General features: G+C 38.2%; 1 protein-coding gene across 8 annotated transcripts in view; it reads right to left on the bottom strand.

Annotated features, from left to right (window-relative positions):
- Positions 1–20,849, bottom strand: part of LOC146829991 (uncharacterized) — a 328,887-nt gene that overhangs the window by 134,588 nt on the left and 173,450 nt on the right. For 6 of the 8 annotated variants that reach the window (XM_085604233.1, XM_085604230.1, XM_085604232.1 and 3 more), the window contains 8 exons: positions 19,350–19,490; positions 18,597–18,737; positions 8,929–9,069; positions 8,176–8,316; positions 5,427–5,567; positions 4,674–4,814; positions 1,925–2,065; positions 1,172–1,312 (listed from right to left, as the gene is read on the bottom strand). In XM_085604233.1, the coding sequence (XP_085460359.1) occupies positions 1,172–1,312; positions 1,925–2,065; positions 4,674–4,814; positions 5,427–5,567; positions 8,176–8,316; positions 8,929–9,069; positions 18,597–18,737; positions 19,350–19,490 (1,128 nt within the window). The remainder of the gene's footprint in view (positions 1–1,171; positions 1,313–1,924; positions 2,066–4,673; positions 4,815–5,426; positions 5,568–8,175; positions 8,317–8,928; positions 9,070–18,596; positions 18,738–19,349; positions 19,491–20,849) is intronic. The other 2 variants (XM_085604231.1, XM_085604235.1) reach the window with 2 other exon arrangements.

A 20,849-nucleotide genomic window follows, 5' to 3' on the forward strand; every position in this document is an offset into this window, starting at 1 on the left:
TTTGCTCAGCAAGGTGTCCCTTCATGAAGAAATACATTCCTTAGCGTAATGAAGACACCCTTGCCTTGTAAGAAAGCCTTAGTTAAAGCCAGTCAGCACAAGGTACGGAAGAAGAATTAAGCAGCAGAAATGCACCATATCTTTGTAAAAACAGCAGATTATTGATGGCTCTATATAACGCAATGCAGACAGTATGTTGCCTTGCTGCACTGTGTGACATGCGTGTAAATCTGGACCTTTGATTCTGTCAGTAAAAGAAGCCAGACATATTAATTAATTTTGAGATGTATTTCTCACCTGTTTTAAATGTTACTATTAAAGACTTGAACTATGTGGGGCATAAATACAAAGACATGTCAGAGTACGTAAAGTACTACTGCTCCATTGTACTTTCATACATGCCCTACTACATTAGCCAGAAAACACTCAAGATGGGAATACAAATGAAACATTCACTCTATATTTGTATACAGAAATTAAAAATAGAATGAATTATGCACTATTTTTTATGTAATTAATCGGAAGCTGGAATGATTTGGACTGAAAACCAAACCCACATAAAAGTATGTGAAAACATACTCTTTATTACTAAGTCCTATACACAAAAATAATTATGAGCAGGTTCATCTTTTTCTAGTTATTCGTGTAACATCAGGCAAAACAATTCATGTTAGAGACAACTATTAGATCAAGTTTGTATTTTAGTCTCCACATTGTCTACCCCGTAGAAGTCAGGAATTTTGGTATCACCTCAAGTTATTTTTTGTTCCTCTATCATTATTTAACCAGCCTACCAAAATCCATACAGGCACTACACACAGCAGCTAACTATGGCTGTTTGCCACAAGTCCTACTCTTTCTGGGGCCCAAAATTACTTGTCAACATGAAACAGATACATTTGTGATCTTAGACTAAAAAAAATCTTCAAAGAAGCCTATAGAGGTGATACCAAAACCGAAGTATTCAAAGTCAAACTTTCCTGTTCCACGTAGACAGTATGGTGGAGGACATTGTGTCAGTAGTTTCTTATGTGGATTTGGCATGTACTCTAGAAAGAGGGGTCTTCACTGTCCAAATTTAGTCAATCATTTGATATTTCTAAATAGCCTCAACTGTATAACTGTGATCTGGAAATTGAAAATACAGACATCCTTCTGCTTAGCACATTACCGTTCGCCTGGAGAGGGCTGACGCACCAGAAGGTTTCTGGTTTACTGTATTCTTAGTAGTAGCCTTTTTCATTACACCTCTCTTTCGTGATTCCTCCAAAGCCACAATTGACTTTTTATTTTGGAACAATGGCACATTTGTCTGAGGAAAACAAGTTTGATAACTTTTACTAAAAAAGGGCATTTAGCAATCAGCGGTCCATAAATAAAACTGCAGATTGTCTACCAAAATCCATGGGGTTGTATGTATTTTATTCATAAACCAATTGAGATCTCCTGATACACTTCAGAGATTACGTAACAGATTGTTAATCCGGACTCCACCCCTAAACACTTCTTAATATGACATACCAATTTGTATATGCCTTTAAATTCAAATAAATGTAACTGTGCATTTTTTTATTACCATAACCCCTTAATTGAACCTGAAGATATCTTTATTTTTGCTACCTTTTCCTTAAACAGCCTATGGATATCTACACTGTCACTAGTGTTAACAGATAGCTATAGCTATTTGCCACAAGTCCCACTCTTAACCGAGCCTAAAATTGTCACTGTCAAACCACTACTAGTTGTCATTATGAAACAATCACATTTGTGACCTGAGACTGAAAAAACTTTAAAGAAGCCAGTAGAGGTGATACCAGTCCTGAAATTTCTGTACTTCCTGTACCACATAGATACTATGGTGGAGGGCATTGTGTCAGGAGTTTTTTATGTGGATTTGGCATGTACTCTCTTCTTAGCACCCTACCGTTTTGCTGGAAATGACTGAAGCGCCAGACGGTTTACGGTTTGCAGCAATCGCAGCAGCAGCCTTTTTCATTGCACCTCTCTTTGGTGATTCCTCCATAGCCACAGTTGACTCTTGATTTCGGTTCAATGGCACATTCGTCTGTGGAACACACATTTCAAAACATTTACTAAAAAATAAATTTTGCCATTACAGGTACATAAATAAATCTGCAGATTGTGTATCAAAATCCACAAGGTTTTATGTATATTATTCATAACCGAATTGTAGCTCAGCTGCCACACTTCAGAGATTAAGTACCAAATGACTAACCCACCGTTGCGGTGCAATTTCCTTCTCTGCCAAGATGAAGTTGGAATCTCCGTCAAATGTAGAGTTGTCGTTGCAGCAGTAGGTGTTTCTCTATCTATGCAGATTTAAGCACCATGGACAATGACACTTCAATGGGAAAACCAAAAATGCCCTCCTCTACCAGTGGACACTTGAAGTGCACTCACAAAGTGGGAGTACACTGCCAATGACTAAATGTCTACTCTGCCTAATGTGCTGGGTAAAGTAGACTATAAAAGTGTTAACTGAAAGTCCAACCCCTGTGCGCAGCAGACTGCAACAGTAATGACTCCAACAGACATAGTGGCAGATCCATCACTCACATACGACAACAAATATGGGACCACTTTTAGCATAATGTCCTCAATAATGACAACATGAGTGGAGCAGCTGGAATATTGTATGTGGTGGAATATCATCCATCTACAGCACCCAAAAATGACAATGCAACAATATTTTTTACTTTTCTTCTCCAAATGATACCAAAAGCTATTGCAAAAGTGTACACATGGGTTGCTTTCAAAATCTGTGAAAAATACTATTTACATTAGAAAAATACTTTACAGTGATATGATGATCAAACAAGTGACACAATGATTGGCAGAAAAGTGAGATGAATTGTTTCGGGCAAAGTGTAGTGGGTTAGGTATATATCATATTCAGAGGCACCCATCACTTTATATTTTAAGACTATTGTTTATATCCCACAAATCACAAATTGAACAGCTGCTTTATTTAAACCTTACTTTCTTTAAGATTATACCAAATTCAAATAATCTTTCTCGTTGTAAAGATATTGTTGAAATTTGCTATCTTCTCAATATTTACTTCGAGCCACCTGAAAAAGTTGTTTTTGAGATTTTGTGTGAGAGCATCGTGGCAGACAATACTTGGTTAGTCAAATGCCATTTATGGAAGTATGATCTTTTACGCATCCTATCACACAGCAGCTTCAAAGCCCAATTAAAGTTAGAGTATGATGTGGGAAAGAAACATTTAGCAGGAAAAGCTAACGCCCTGCAGCTGTTGTTTAGGTTCAGGAACAGTAGATGGGAATTACTTTGATTGTTGTTCTAGTCCAAGATATTTTCAAAGAGACAAAATGCAAATTTAAGGGCTCAGTTTCTAGACACTTTATGACAGATGTGCAAAGGGCTTGAGTTGCGCTTGAGGCAACACAAGCCTGTAAGTGGGATTTCCTGCCTCTGCATTACACATTCTAAAATGACAATGCCTTCAAAGATTGGTTTTGCTGAGCAAGGTGTCCCTTCATGAAGAAATAAATTCCTTAGCGTAATGAAGACACCCTTGCCTTGTAAGAAAGCCTTAGTTAAAGCCAGTCAGCACAAGGTACAGAAGAAGAATTAAGCAGCAGAAATGCACCATATCTTTGTAAAAATGGCAGATTATTGATGGCTCTATATAACGCAATGCAGACAGTATGTTGCCTTGCTGCACTGTGTGACATGCGTGTAAATCTGGACCTTTGATTCTGTCAGTAAAAGAAGCCAGACATATTAATTAATTTTGAGATGTATTTCTCACCTGTTTTAAATGTTACTATTAAAGACTTGAACTATGTGGGGCATAAATATAAAGACATGTCAGAGTACGTAAAGTACTACTGCTCCATTGTACTTTCATACATGCCCTACTACATTAGCCAGAAAACACTCAAGATCGGAATAAAAATGAAACATTCACTCTATATTTGTATACAGAAATTAAAAATAGAATGAATTATGCACTATATTTTATGTAATTAATCGGAAGCTGGAATGATTTGGACTGAAAACCAAACCCACGTAAAAGTTTGTGAAAACATACTCTTTATTACTAAGTCCTATACATAAAAATAATTATGAGCAGGTTCATCTTTTTCTAGTTATTCGTGTAACATCAGGCAAAACAATTCATGTTAGAGACAACTATTAGATCAAGTTTGTATTTTTGTCTCCACATTGTCTACCCCGTAGAAGTCAGGAATTTTGGTAGCACCTGAAGTTATTTTTTGTTCCTCTATCATTATTTAACCAGCCTACCAAAATCCATACAGGCACTACAGAGAGTAGCTAACTATGGCTGTTTGCCACAAGTCCTACACTTTCTGGGGCCCAAAACTACTTGTCAACATGAAACAGATACATTTGTGATCTTAGACTAAAAAAAATCTTCAAAGAAGCCTATAGAGGTGATACCAAAACCGAAGGATTCAAAGTCAAACTTTCCTGTGCCACGTAGACAGTATGGTGGAGGACATTGTGTCAGTAGTTTCTTATGTGGATTTGGCATGTACTCTAGAAAGAGGGGTCTTCACTGTCCAAATTTAGTAAATCATTTGATATTTCTAAATAGCCTCAACTGTATAACTGTGATCTGGAAATTGAAAATACAGACATCCTTCTGCTTAGCACATTACCATTCGCCTGGAGAGGGCTGACGCACCAGAAGGTTTCGGGTTTACTGTCTTCTCAGTAGTAGCCTTTTTCAGTGCACCTCTCTTTGGTGATTCCTCCAAAGCCACAATTGACTTTTTATTTTGGAACAATGGCACATTTGTCTGAGGAAAACAAGTTTGATAACTTTTACTAAAAAAGGGCATTTAGCAATGAGCGGTCCATAAATAAAACTGCAGATTGTCTACCAAAATCCATGGGGTTGTATGTATTTTATTCATAACCCAATTGAGATCTCCTGATACACTTCAGATATTACGTAACAGATTGTTAATCCGGACTCCACCCCTAAACACTTCTTAATATGACATACCAATTTGTATATGCATTTAAATTCAAATAAATGTAACTGTGCATTTTTTTATTAACATAACCCCTTAATTGAACCTGAAGATATCTTTATTTTTGCTACCTTTTCCTTAAACAGCCTATGGATATCTACACTGTCACTAGTGGTAACAGATAGCTATAGCTATTTGCCACAAGTCCCACTCTTAACCGAGCCTAAAATTGTCACTGTCAAACCTCTACTAGTTGTCATCATGAAACAATCACATTTGTGACCTGAGACTGAAAAAACTTTAAAGAAGCCAGTAGAGGTGATACCAGTCCTGAAATTTCTGTACTTCCTGTACCACATAGATACGATGGTGAAAGGCATTGTGTCAGGAGTTTTTTATGTGGATTTGGCATGTACTCTCTTCTTAGCACCCTACCGTTTTGCTGGAAATGACTGAAGCGCCAGACGGTTTACGGTTTGCAGCAATCGCAGCAGCAGCCTTTTTCATTGCACCTCTCTTTGGTGATTCCTCCATAGCCACAGTTGACTCTTGATTTCGGTTCAATGGCACATTCGTCTGTGGAACACACATTTCAAAACATTTACTAAAAAATAAATTTTGCCATTACAGGTACATAAATAAATCTGCAGATTGTGTATCAAAATCCACAAGGTTTTATGTATATTATTCATAACCGAATTGTAGCTCAGCTGCCACACTTCAGAGATTAAGTACCAGATGACTAACCCACCGTTGCGGTGCAATTTCCTTCTCTGCCAAGATGAAGTTGGAATCTCCGTCAAATGTAGAGTTGTCGTTGCAGCAGTAGGTGTTTCTCTATCTATGCAGATTTAAGCACCATGGACAATGACACTTCAATGGGAAAACCAAAAATGCCCTCCTCTACCAGTGGACACTTGAAGTGCACTCACAAAGTGGGAGTACACTGCCAATGACTAAATGTCTACTCTGCCTAATGTGCTGGGTAAAGTAGACTATAAAAGTGTTAACTGAAAGTCCAACCCCTGTGCGCAGCAGACTGCAACAGTAATGACTCCAACAGACATAGTGGCAGATCCATCACTCACATACGACAACAAATATGGGACCACTTTTAGCATAATGTCCTCAATAATGACAACATGAGTGGAGCAGCTGGAATATTGTATGTGGTGGAATATCATCCATCTACAGCACCCAAAAATGACAATGCAACAATATTTTTTACTTTTCTTCTCCAAATGATACCAAAAGCTATTGCAAAAGTGTACACATGGGTTGCTTTCAAAATCTGTGAAAAATACTATTTACATTAGAAAAATACTTTACAGTGATATGATGATCAAACAAGTGACACAATGATTGGCAGAAAAGTGAGATGAATTGTTTCGGGCAAAGTGTAGTGGGTTAGGTATATATCATATTCAGAGGCACCCATCACTTTATATTTTAAGACTATTGTTTATATCCCACAAATCACAAATTGAACAGCTGCTTTATTTAAACCTTACTTTCTTTAAGATTATACCAAATTCAAATAATCTTTCTCGTTGTAAAGATATTGTTGAAATTTGCTATCTTCTCAATATTTACTTCGAGCCACCTGAAAAAGTTGTTTTTGAGATTTTGTGTGAGAGCATCGTGGCAGACAATACTTGGTTAGTCAAATGCCATTTATGGAAGTATGATCTTTTACGCATCCTATCACACAGCAGCTTCAAAGCCCAATTAAAGTTAGAGTATGATGTGGGAAAGAAACATTTAGCAGGAAAAGCTAACGCCCTGCAGCTGTTGTTTAGGTTCAGGAACAGTAGATGGGAATTACTTTGATTGTTGTTCTAGTCCAAGATATTTTCAAAGAGACAAAATGCAAATTTAAGGGCTCAGTTTCTAGACACTTTATGACAGATGTGCAAAGGGCTTGAGTTGCGCTTGAGGCAACACAAGCCTGTAAGTGGGATTTCCTGCCTCCGCATTACACATTCTAAAATGACAATGCCTTCAAAGATTGGTTTTGCTGAGCAAGGTGTCCCTTCATGAAGAAATAAATTCCTTAGCGTAATGAAGACACCCTTGCCTTGTAAGAAAGCCTTAGTTAAAGCCAGTCAGCACAAGGTACAGAAGAAGAATTAAGCAGCAGAAATGCACCATATCTTTGTAAAAATGGCAGATTATTGATGGCTCTATATAACGCAATGCAGACAGTATGTTGCCTTGCTGCACTGTGTGACATGCGTGTAAATCTGGACCTTTGATTCTGTCAGTAAAAGAAGCCAGACATATTAATTAATTTTGAGATGTATTTCTCACCTGTTTTAAATGTTACTATTAAAGACTTGAACTATGTGGGGCATAAATATAAAGACATGTCAGAGTACGTAAAGTACTACTGCTCCATTGTACTTTCATACATGCCCTACTACATTAGCCAGAAAACACTCAAGATCGGAATAAAAATGAAACATTCACTCTATATTTGTATACAGAAATTAAAAATAGAATGAATTATGCACTATATTTTATGTAATTAATCGGAAGCTGGAATGATTTGGACTGAAAACCAAACCCACGTAAAAGTTTGTGAAAACATACTCTTTATTACTAAGTCCTATACATAAAAATAATTATGAGCAGGTTCATCTTTTTCTAGTTATTCGTGTAACATCAGGCAAAACAATTCATGTTAGAGACAACTATTAGATCAAGTTTGTATTTTTGTCTCCACATTGTCTACCCCGTAGAAGTCAGGAATTTTGGTAGCACCTGAAGTTATTTTTTGTTCCTCTATCATTATTTAACCAGCCTACCAAAATCCATACAGGCACTACAGAGAGTAGCTAACTATGGCTGTTTGCCACAAGTCCTACACTTTCTGGGGCCCAAAACTACTTGTCAACATGAAACAGATACATTTGTGATCTTAGACTAAAAAAAATCTTCAAAGAAGCCTTTAGAGGTGATACCAAAACCGAAGTATTCAAAGTCAAACTTTCCTGTGCCACGTAGACAGTATGGTGGAGGACATTGTGTCAGTAGTTTCTTATGTGGATTTGGCATGTACTCTAGAAAGAGGGGTCTTCACTGTCCAAATTTAGTAAATCATTTGATATTTCTAAATAGCCTCAACTGTATAACTGTGATCTGGAAATTGAAAATACAGACATCCTTCTGCTTAGCACATTACCGTTCGCCTGGAGAGGGCTGACGCACCAGAAGGTTTCGGGTTTACTGTCTTCTTAGTAGTAGCCTTTTTCAGTGCACCTCTCTTTGGTGATTCCTCCAAAGCCACAATTGACTTTTTATTTTGGAACAATGGCACATTTGTCTGAGGAAAACAAGTTTGATAACTTTTACTAAAAAAGGGCATTTAGCAATGAGCGGTCCATAAATAAAACTGCAGATTGTCTACCAAAATCCATGGGGTTGTATGTATTTTATTCATAACCCAATTGAGATCTCCTGATACACTTCAGATATTACGTAACAGATTGTTAATCCGGACTCCACCCCTAAACACTTCTTAATATGACATACCAATTTGTATATGCATTTAAATTCAAATAAATGTAACTGTGCATTTTTTTATTAACATAACCCCTTAATTGAACCTGAAGATATCTTTATTTTTGCTACCTTTTCCTTAAACAGCCTATGGATATCTACACTGTCACTAGTGGTAACAGATAGCTATAGCTATTTGCCACAAGTCCCACTCTTAACCGAGCCTAAAATTGTCACTGTCAAACCTCTACTAGTTGTCATCATGAAACAATCACATTTGTGACCTGAGACTGAAAAAACTTTAAAGAAGCCAGTAGAGGTGATACCAGTCCTGAAATTTCTGTACTTCCTGTACCACATAGATACGATGGTGAAAGGCATTGTGTCAGGAGTTTTTTATGTGGATTTGGCATGTACTCTCTTCTTAGCACCCTACCGTTTTGCTGGAAATGACTGAAGCGCCAGACGGTTTACGGTTTGCAGTCTTCGCAGCAGCAGCCTTTTTCATTGCACCTCTCTTTGGTGATTCCTCCATAGCTACAGTTGACTCTTGATTTCGGTTCAATGGCACATTCGTCTGTGGAACACACATTTCAAAACATTTACTAAAAAATAAATTTCGCCATTACAGGTACATAAATAAATCTGCAGATTGTGTATCAAAATCCACAAGGTTTTATGTATATTATTCATAACCGAATTGTAGCTCAGCTGCCACACTTCAGAGATTAAGTACCAGATGACTTACCCACCGTTGCGGTGCAATTTCCTTCTCTGCCAAGATGAAGTTGGAATCTCCGTCAAATGTAGAGTTGTCGCTACAGCAGTAGGTGTTTCTCTATCTATGTATCTATGCAGATTTAAGCATCATGGACAATGACACTTCAATGGGAAAACCAAAAATGCCCTCCTCTACCAGTGGACACTTGAAGTGCACTCACAAAGTGGGAGTACACTGCCAATGACTAAATGTCTACTCTGCCTAATGTGCTGGGTAAAGTAGACTATAAAAGTGTTAACTGAAAGTCCAACCCCTGTGCGCAGCAGACTGCAAAAGTAAGGACTCCAACAGACATAATGGCAGATCCATCACTCACATAAGACAACAAATATGGGACCACTTTTAGCATAATGTCCTCAATAATGACAACATGAGTGGAGCAGCTGGAATATTGTATGTGGTGGAATATCATCCATCTACAGCACCCAAAATTGACAATGCAACAATATTTTTTACTTTTCTTCTCCAAATGATACCAAAAGCTATTGCAAAAGTGTACACATGGGTTGCTTTCAAAATCTGTGAAAAATACTATTTACAGTGATATGATGAGCAAACCAGTGACACAATGATTGGCAGAAAAGTGAGATGAATTGTTCCGGGCAAAGTGTAGTGGGTTAAGTATATATCATATTCAGAGGCACCCATCACTTTATATTTTAAGACTATTGTTTATATCCCACAAAACACAAATTGAACAGCTGCTTTATTTAAACCTTACTTTCTTTAAGATTATACCAAATTCAAATTATCTTTCTCGTTGTAAAGATATTGTTGAAATTTGCTATCTTCTCAATATTTACTTCGAGCCACCTGAAAAAGTTGTTTTTGAGATTTTGTCTGAGAGCATCGTGGCAGACAATTCTTGGTTAGTCAAATGCCATTTATGGAAGTATGATCTTTTACGCATCCTATCACACAGCAGCTTCAAAGCCCAATTAAAGTTGGAGTATGATGTGGGAAAGAAACCTTTAGCAGGAAAAGCTAACGCCCTGCAGCTGTTGTTTAGGTTCAGGAACAGTAGATGGGAATCACTTTGATTGTTGTTCTAGTCCAAGATATTTTCAAAGAGTAAAATGCAAATTTAAGGGCTCAGTTTCTAGACACTTTATGACAGATGTGCAAAGGGCTTGAGTTGCGCTTGAGGCAACACAAGCCTGTAAGTGGGATTTCCTGCCTCCGCATTACACATTCTAAAATGACAATGCCTTCAAAGATTGGTTTTGCTCAGCAAGGTGTCCCTTCATGAAGAAATAAACTCCTTAGTGTAATGAAGACACCCTTGCCTTGTAAGAAAGCCTTAGTTAAAGCCAGTCAGCACAAGGTACGGAAGAAGAATTAAGCAGCAGAAATGCACCATATCTTTGTAAAAATGGCAGATTATTGATGCCGCTATATAACGCAATGCAGACAGTATGTTGCCTTGCTGCACTGTGTGACATGCGTGTAAATCTGAACCTTTGATTCTGTCAGTAAAAGAAGCCAGACATATTAATTCATTTTAAGATGTATTTCTCACCTGTTTTAAATGGTACTATTAAAGAGTTGGACTATGTGGGGCATAAATACAAAGACATGTTAGAGTACGTAAAGTACTACTTCTCCATTGTACTTTCATACATGCCCTACTAAATTAGCCAGAAAACGATCAAGATGGGAATAAAAATGAAACATTCACTCTATATTTGTACACAGAAATTAAAAATAGAATGAATTATGCATCATATTTAATGTAATTAATCGGAAGCTGGAATGATTTGGACTGAAAACCAAACCCACGTAAAAGTATGTGAAAACATACTCTTTATTACTAAGTCCTATACACAAAAATAATTATGAGCAGGTTCATCTTTTTCTAGCTATACGTGTAACATCAGGCAAAACAATTCATGTTAGAGACAACTATTAGATCAAGTTTGTATTGGGTATGGCTGCGGAGGACCATGCCTCCGTGTAGCCACAGGTGACCGCTGCTCCGTTGACCTGCCCATTGTAATGGCGAAATCGGCGTTCTGCCGTTCGTGCTGGTGAAGGACTCTGTGGATTCCTCCCGGACGTTATCGGCGGGTTTAGCTCTGGCCGCGTAGATGTGAACATTTGCCGATTCATGGCTTTGACTTTCTCGGAGGATTGCTGGCGGGCGAGGAGTGCGGAAATTTGGCAGTGTTTTCTGGGCGCCAAGAGGGTGATGAGACTGGAGTCTGGAGAGTCTGGAGAGAGAAGAAACCGGCTCGATGTGGAGGCATCCCGGTAAGCTGGTGAATCGAGTTGGGAGGCACCGCGCCCGCTTACCCGTGCATGGTTCAAGGAGGAGGATATAGAGCTGCTCCTGCACTCTTGCCCCATCTTCACCTCCTATAACTTTAAAAGCTTCCCCGTGATGGTGTGTCTTGTTGAAGATACAAAGGAGAACAGAGGGTGAGACTTTCAAAAAATAGCCTTGTGCAGAGATACTCTTTGAAGGGAAAAAACAGAATATATGACAAAAACAGAAAGCTTTCCCGAGCTGGAAAAAAAATAAAGGCACAGGATTAGAAAGGGAAGAAGAAAGGCGAAGAAGAACTGAAGAGTAGAGGAAAATCGAAAAGAAAGAAAAAGGAGGGGAGTTTAAAACATGGGGAAGCCATTGAAACAAGGGGGCACGGCTGCAAAACTCGATACGATGGCACGGTCAAGAACTAAAACTCGCCGAGCCCAGGCAAAAGAAAGTTCACGATTAGCCACAAAGGGTATTAGAGAAACCAATATTAACCCTCAAGGGTTTGACAGTACTTTGGAAGGCTCAGAGGAAGAACAATCCTCTACTGTATCTCTGGAAACCGAGGTGATAGGGACTGATCCAGACAATTTGGCTTCAGACTGCCCAAGGGCCAACTCCAGTGGGGCAAAACAGTTTCCATTATTTTTCAAAAAGGCTATTCCCCAATCGCCTTTGATAGAGTCAATTCTAGACTTATCTAAAACTGGGCCAGTCGAATCAGTGTCCCTCTCGGCGGTCCAAATCTCCCCTAATCCAGAAAGAATTCAAATCGACAAGGAAACTGTTTATCAGGACATCCCAGAAACAGTAAAGGATCAAGATCAAAGCCAGGCAAGTTGCCAAAATCAAAATCAAGAACCTAGTACATCACTGGCAGCCGCAAATTCCCAGGAGTCAGAGTTGCAAAATGCAATCTTGCCTAAGCGCCAGCGAGAAGCCTCAACTGGGGGGGAGACACCCACTTTTACTGCCGAAAGACAGAGTCATCCTGATCAGATTATCGATACTGCAAGTACACATCAATTGGATGTCAGGGACATGCTGAATTTAATATTAGATGAAGTTCGCGAGATTAAAAGGATTCAGAAAATGGAAATTGCAGCTTTACATGCACGTTTGGGGAAAATAGAGAAGGTGATTTCTGGATTCCCCGTCAAATTCCAGGAGGCAGAAGCTCGGATCTCAGTGCTGGAGGACCAAGTTAACATGGTTATGTGTGAAGTAAAGGAAGCGACAAAAAAGAGGAATTATCCGGAAAATAGACTTGAGGACATTGAGGGTCACTCACGGAGGTCAAATCTCAGAATAGTGGGGGTTCCGGAAGGCATTGAGGATTCGAAGATGCTACAATGGGTAAATACATTCATCAAAAGGACAGTGCTACCAGAATTTGAAGGGGACCTTACAATCACCAGGGCCCATCGGGTCCCTGCACATCCCTTCCCGAATTCTACAATACCGCGAACTATCCTGTTGAATTTCGCTGATTTTTTAATCAAGGAGAGAATATTGATGAAAGCTATTCAGCAGAGACAGTTTTCTGTCAACGCTACTTCAAAGTGTTGTATATTTGCTGATATGACTGCCTCCGCAGCGCGAAGAAGGAAGGAATTTGTAAAACTCCTCCAGCTATTTAAAACCCATGGAGCCCAAGCCTCAATAGCACAGCAATCCAAACTAAGAGTGCTAGTTAAGGGCAAGTTCTTTATTTTCTCAAATCTGGAGGAGGCCCAGGCATTATTAAAGGAGATTTCACAGGGTTAATTTGAAGAGAAACCTCCCGTTATAAAGGAAGGAGAGAAGTAGAGATGGGATAGGAATAGGGAGGGGGAGGTGAGAAAAGAGGGAAATAAGAAAGGCACAATGGCACTCTATAAATCTGATTTTTTTTTTTTTTTTTTGGCTTTGAGGTCTTGAGGCTTCTGGGGTGGTCATAGGGGTAGCAGGGTCACCAGGGTGCAGCATCATGACACCCATGAAGAAAGAAGGGAGGGGGGAATGTGGTTGGCGTGGCGGGGGAGGGTGCTTCCACATCTCAAGGGGTGGATGGGAGGGGGGGGGGAGGTGAAATTGGAGTAAAAAAGAAAAGGAGCAGGAGTAAACGACATAGAAAATATATTATTATAAACGTAAGGTTATCTGTAATTGGAAATCTAAATGAATTTTAGCAATTGCAAAATCCTATCAGTTAATGCCAATGGTATGTTAAATAAGCAAAAGTATGGCGCTCTCATAAAATGGTTAATATCATCTGACCCTCAAATGGTATATTTTCAAGAGACTCACCTAAAATCAAATTTTCCCAAACTTTTTATACCTAGATTTTTCTCCCACGCTTTTTTTGCATCAGCTGGTTTGGCTCATAGGGGGGTTGCAATTTATCTTTCCGGAAAAATACCTTGGGAAATCCTACAAGTTCAGAGAGACATACAGGGGAGATGGATATGGGTTATGGTTAAGTTGCAGGGGAAAATCATTAACTTGGTCAATTATTATGGTCCAGTCACGGATGAGATTGAAAGCCTGGTCAAAATCAACGAGCTTCTGAGGGGAGTACCAGGGCAGATTATAGTAGGAGGGGATTTTAATTTTATACAAGATCTGAAGAAAGACACATCAAATAAAAATAAAAAACAACTAAAACCAAATACTTTAAGAATTGTGGAGGCCCTCAAAAAAGAATATCAATTGGTAGATCCTTGGAGGCTTAGGAATCCCAAAGATACAAAGTTCACTTGTTATTCATATCGTTTTTCAACTGCATCTCAAATTGATTTCTATCTTATATCAAGATCCCTTCGAATTCTAAAAATCGATAGTCGGTGTAATCCTTTTTCTGATCATGCCAGAATTGAACTTACGATTGTATGAGATGGTGGGAAAGGGGAGCGGTCGAGGTAGCAGCTCGACCGCACTCTCCTCAAAATCAGGACTGGGTAAAGGATTTTAGGGAATGGATCTTGGAGTTTTTTAAGATAAATGAAAACACCACTGATTTCGGTTTGGGGGGGGTTTAAAGCAGCTGCCCGTGGTCAGATCATCGCCTATACAGCGGCCCAGGCAAGAGCAAGATCGCTTAAAATAACTCAACTCCATGCTGCAGTCGAAAAAGAATATGTGCTCCGGGACCGGAAATGTCCTAATGAATTTGAACAGGCAAAAACCGCCTTGCAGGATTTTTTCATCTTAGAAGAGATTTGTAGTTCTAAAATGTACCAGCAAAAAGTTTACAAAGAAAACCAGTTGATAGGCAAAATGCTGGCAAATACAACAAGGAAAAAACAGGAGTCAGCATCCATTTTAAAGATACAAGACCCTCAATTTGGCCGAAATGAAGTTGATAGGGAAAGGATCTCACAGATTTTTGTCGAACATTATCACAGTATTTGCTCAACGGAGTATTTAACAGGCGACGATATGATTTCTCGCTATTTTTCCAATGTGGCAATCCCTAAACTTTCTGAGAGTCGGACTTCCCAATTAGAATTAGAAATTGAAACAGTAGAAATATCAACCTCGGTAAAAGAAACAGCTGGGGGGAAAGCATGTGGGCAAGACGGATTTCCCATCGAATTTTATAAATTATTTTTAAAAGAATTGTTGACCCCTTTGAAACGATTATTCAATAACATCAAAGAGGGAGGTCATATACCGGTAACATTTAAAGAGGCGATAATTGTGTAATTCGTAAACAAAGACAAAAATCACGAAGATATCAATTCCTATCGGCCCATAAGTCTTTTAAACTCTGACTATAAAATCCTAATGAAAATATGGGCCAAGCGTTTTACTTTTGCGGCCCAAGAAGTGATTAATAGTGACCAGACCGGATTCATAGCCGGTAGATTCATGGCAGCAAACACCGAGTTTTTAATACAAGCTTTAGATTATTTTAATATCAACTCAACCCCGGCATGTATTGTTATGGTAGATGCCGAAAAAGCTTTTGATTTAGTTAATTGGAATGCCCTGTTTTTTACTTTAGGACAATTCGGATTCCCCGCCCAGATTGTTGATATGATACGTAACATATATCACGGTGCCTCGGCCCAGGTTTTTATTATTATGAAAACAGCTGGCTCAATACAAATAAATAGAGGGACTAGGCAGGGATGTCCTCTTTCGCCATTGCTTTTTACCTTTTTTATTGAACCTTTAGTAATTAAGATAAAAAACAATGCTGCTATTCGATCCCCGGTGCCCCGAATTTCCAAAATAAAATTGTTTGCCGACGACATTATTTTATATTTGATGCCTAATAAAGAAAATATAGAGAGAGTGTTGAGAGAATTTAGAGAATTTGAGCAAATTGGTGGCTACAAAATAAATTCTAATAAAACAGAAATACTTGCATTAAATATTGATGTAAATTGTCTTCCATCTGGCTTGAGGATACAATCAACCAACAAAGATCCGATTAGGTATTTAGGAATCTACATCAATTCTCAATACCATCAGTTGTATGAACTAAATTACATCAGAATTAAAGACAATTGTGGGCAGGTTATCCCTAATCAAAATGTCGATACTACCGGTGCTCATATTTCTATTTAGTAATATTCCTATAAAAATCCAGTTCTCCTTTTTTAAAGAAATTGAGACGATGTTTATGAGTTTTATATGGGGGAGAAAATTTTCTAGGGTTAAATTGCCAATAGTACAACTATGTACTGCTCAGGGAGGCTTAGCTCTACCAGATGTGAAAATATACTACGACGCCGCCTTTCTTGACATAGTGGCAGGACTGATGGGTTAGACACATAAGCGAGATAGTTTTTTTTTTGATAAGATGCTACAGGAAATTGGTTCCAACTTACAAGTGTTTCTAAAAACTTCCAAATGTCCCAAAAAAACCCGATATAAGACCTTAAGGGAATATTCTTTTAGACTCCAGTATTTTTTTTTTTAAAACAGACTCCTCCGGCATGCAATTTTTGAGTTTGAGGGAATGCTTTGATCTCGGTCTCCAATTGTATAAAAATCATCTAATTAAGTGGGAAAAGTGTGGGTTAAAAGAATTAAGACATTTTTTTATTCGGAATAGAATGATTTCGTGGCAGGAGGTGATGACTAGGGCAAACAGCCCGAACAGACCTTTGTTTTTTGAATATATACAAATTGTATTTTTTATAAGGAAAATGCATGGCCTTTTTAGTTCCCCATCTGATCTAGTGGTAGCCCTATATGGGGTCAAAATAAAGGGGGTAGTGAATTGGTATAGGCTGCTACATCGACAGAAACAAATGCCATTGGTCGAAAGCCACATAAGAAAAATAGACCATGTGACACAATGCAGTCTTTTATGCAAGGATTGGGAAATGATTGGTCATCTAGGTAATAAAGCATTGCGAGCGGCTAACTTTAAAAGGATGGCCTTTTTATCATGATGGTTAGCCTATCTGACTCCGGAGGCCCTGGGGAAAAGACACCCGGAAGTTGAAAATAAATGTTTTAGATGTCTTGCTAATGGTCAGGGTGGCTGGTATCATATTTTTTTTTCCTGCCCGAAACTAGAACTATTCTGGAATGCAATTTTTGCGGATTTAGGAAAGGCATTGGGCAAGAATTTGCAGCCCGAGGCCGAATTGGCTTTGTTCGGCATTTCTAAAAATAGAACAATATTCAGCAGGGCCGAAGAGACTTTTGTACGGTGGCCCGCTCCTTAATCCTACAGAATTGGAAGTCTACTGATGCTCCCTCGCATTTGAAATGGTGGAGGAAAATGAAAGAACTTCTAATTTTGAAAAAGCATATGCAAGCCGGGTGGGGGCCATTAAGAAATTTGAAAAAAACTGGAAGTATTTTAGAGATTTGGAAAAAGCTAAAGGTAATTGAACAATGTTTTTGGTTGGGTTGTTGAAATTGTAGTGTAGCTTTTACAATTAAGAGCACTAACACTTTTTTTTTTATTATTTAGATTGCCGTTGTATTTTAGGGTAAAATATAGGAAATTGAATCATATCTTGTTATAAATTACAGTAGTTTCTGTAAATAGATGCACTAGCACCTTTTTTTAGGGACTATACTTGAGAGCACAAGCACTTTTTTTGGGATTATATTTATGATATATTAACCCTTTTGTTTAGTTTTTCTGCGATTTTTGCACATTATTAATAGATTCTACATATATTGCCGTTGTATTTTAGGGTAAAACACAGAAAATTGAATCAGATCTTGTTGTAAAATATAGTAGTTTCTGTAAATAGATGCACTAGCACTTTTATCTAAAATGAGTATACTTGAGAAGCACTAGCACTTTATTTATTTTTTTTGCAATTGCTGCACATTCTTACAGATATTGTATCCTTCCCTATAGCACTTTATTGCGGTTGTTTAGCATATCAGGTCCCTTCTTAAATATGGTTGAGATCTTTGAGTATTATTTTTGGTAGTTTAAAGAAAGGAAGGAAGGAACATAGAAGGGAAGGTCACTTAAGGCTTTTAAGAGGTTTCAATAATTGTGTTTTTTGCAATTGTATTGCTATGTCAACATAAAATTGTATATTGTATATGGATGTTATGTCGTTGCCCTGCTCTATTCAATAAAAAAAAATATTTTAAAAAAACCATTAGATCAAGTTTGTATTTTAGTCTCCACATTGTCTACCCCGTAGAAGTCAGGAATTTTGGTAGCACCTGAAGTTATTTTTTGTTCCTCTATCATTATTTAACCAGCCTACCAAAATACATACAGGCACTAGAGAGAGAAGCTAACTATGGCCGTTTGCCACAAGTCCTACTCTTTCTGGGGCCCAAAACTACTTGTCAACATGAAACAAATACATTTGTGATCTTAGACTAAAACTAAAAAAAATCTTCAAAGAAGCCTATAGAGGTGATACCAAAACCGAAGTATTCAAAGTCAAACTTTCCTGTTCCACGTAGACAGTACGGTGGAGGACATTGTGTCAGTAGTTTCTTATGTGGATTTGGCATTTACTCTAGAAAGAGGGGTCTTCACTGTCCAAATTTAGTCAATCATTTGATATTTCTAAATAGCCTCAACTGTATAACTATGATCTGGAAATTGAAAATACAGACATCCTTCTGCTTAGCACATTACCGTTCGCCTGGAGAGGGCTGACACACCAGAAGGTTTCGGGTTTACTGTCTTCTTATCAGTAGCCTTTTTCATTGCACCTCTCTTTAGTGATTCCTCCAAAGCCACAATTGACTTTTTATTTTGGAACAATGGCACATTTGTCTGAGGAAAACAAGTTTGATAACTTTTACTAAAAAAGGGCATTTAGCAATGAGCGGTTCATAAATAAAACTGCAGATTGTCTACCAAAATCCATGGGGCTCTATGTATTTTATTCATACCAAAATTGAGATCTCCTGGTACGCTTCAGAGATTACGTAACAGATTGTTAATCCGGACTCCACCCCTAAACACTTCTTAATATGACATACCAATTTGCATATGCCTTTAAATTCAAATAAATGTAACTGTGCATTTTTTTATTAACATAACCCCTTAATTGAACCTGAAGATATCTTTATTTTTGCTACCTTTTCATCAAACAGCCTTTGGATATCTACACTGTCACTAGTGGGAACAGCTAGCTATAGCTATTTGCCACAAGTCCCACTCTTAACCGAGCCTAAAATTGTCACTGTCAAACCACTACTAGTTGTCATCATGAAACAATCACATTTGTGACCTGAGACTGAAAAAACTTTAAAGAAGCCAGTAGAGGTGATACCAGTCCTGAAATTTCTGTACTTCCTGTACCACATGGATACTAAGGTGGAGGGCATTGTGTCAGCAGTTTTTTATGTGGATTTAGCATGTACTCTCTTCTTAGCACCCTACCGTTTTGCTGGAAATGACTGAAGCGCCAGATGGTTTACGGTTTGCAGTCTTCGCAGCAGCAGCCTTTTTCACTGCACCTCTCTTTGGTGATTCCTCCATAGCCACAGTTGACTCTTGATTTTGGTTCAATGGCACATTCGTCTGTGGAACACACATTTCAAAACATTTACTAAAAAATACATTTTGCAATGACAGGTACAAAAATAAAACTGCAGATTGTCTATCAAAATCCACAAGGTTTTATGTATATTATTCATAACCGAATTGTAGCTCAGCTGCCACACTTCAGAGATTAAGTACCAGATGACTGACCCACCGTTGTGGTGCATTTTCCTTCTCTGCCAAGATGAAGTTGGAATCTCCGTCAAATGTAGAGTTGTCGTTGCAGCAGTAGGTGTTTCTCTATCTATGCAGATTTAAGCACCATGGACAATGACACTTCAATGGAAAAACCAAAAATACCCTCCTCTACCAGTGAACACTTGAGGTGCACTCGCAAAGTGGGAGTACACTGCCAATGACTACATTTCTACTCTGCCTAATGTGCTGGGTAAAGTAGACTATAAAAGTGTTAACTGAAAGTCCAACCCCTGTGCGCAGCAGACTGCAACAGTAATGACTCCAACAGACATAGTGGCAGATCCATCACTCACATAAGACAACAAATATGTGACCACTTTTAGCATAATGTCCTCAATAATGACAACATGAGTGGAGCAGCTGGAATATTGTATGTGGTGGAATATCATCCATCTACAGCACCCAAAATTGACAATGCAACAATAATATTTACTTTTCTTCTCCAAATGATACCAAAAGATATTGCAAAAGTGTACACATGGGTTGCTTTCAAAATCTGTGAAAAATACTATTTACATTGGAAAAATACTTTACAGTAATATGATGAACAAACCAGTGACACAATGATTGGCAGAAAAGTGAGATGAATTGTTCCGGGTAAAGTGTAGTGGGTTAAGAATATATCATATTCAGATGCACCCATCACTTTATATTTTAAGACTCTTGTTTATATCCCACAAAACACAAATTGCACAGCTGCTTTATTTAAACCTTACTTTCTTTAAGATTTTACCAAATTCAAATTATCTTTCTCTTCGTAAAGATATTGTTGAAATTTGCTATCGTCTCAATATTTACTTCGAGTCACCTGAAAAAGTTGTTTTTGGGATTTTGTGTGAGAACATCGTGGCAGACAATACTTGGTTAGTCAAATACCATTTATGAAAGTATGATCTTTTACGCATCCTATCACACAGCAGCTTCAAAGCCCAATTAAAGTTAGAGTATGATGTGGGAAAGAAACATTTAGCAGGAAAAGCTAACGCCCTGCAGCTGTTGTTTAGGTTCAGGAAAGGTAGATGGGAATCACTATGGCTGTTGTTTGAGTCCTAGATATTCTTAAAGTAGAAATCATGGACAGATCCAAAGGCTCGGCTTCTGGACAGATTTACAAAAGGCTTGTGTTGCCCTTGAGTCAAA

The sequence above is a fragment of the Triturus cristatus genome, chromosome 5_1, assembly GCF_964204655.1.
Source record: "Triturus cristatus chromosome 5_1, aTriCri1.1, whole genome shotgun sequence".
NCBI lineage: Eukaryota > Metazoa > Chordata > Amphibia > Caudata > Salamandridae > Triturus > Triturus cristatus.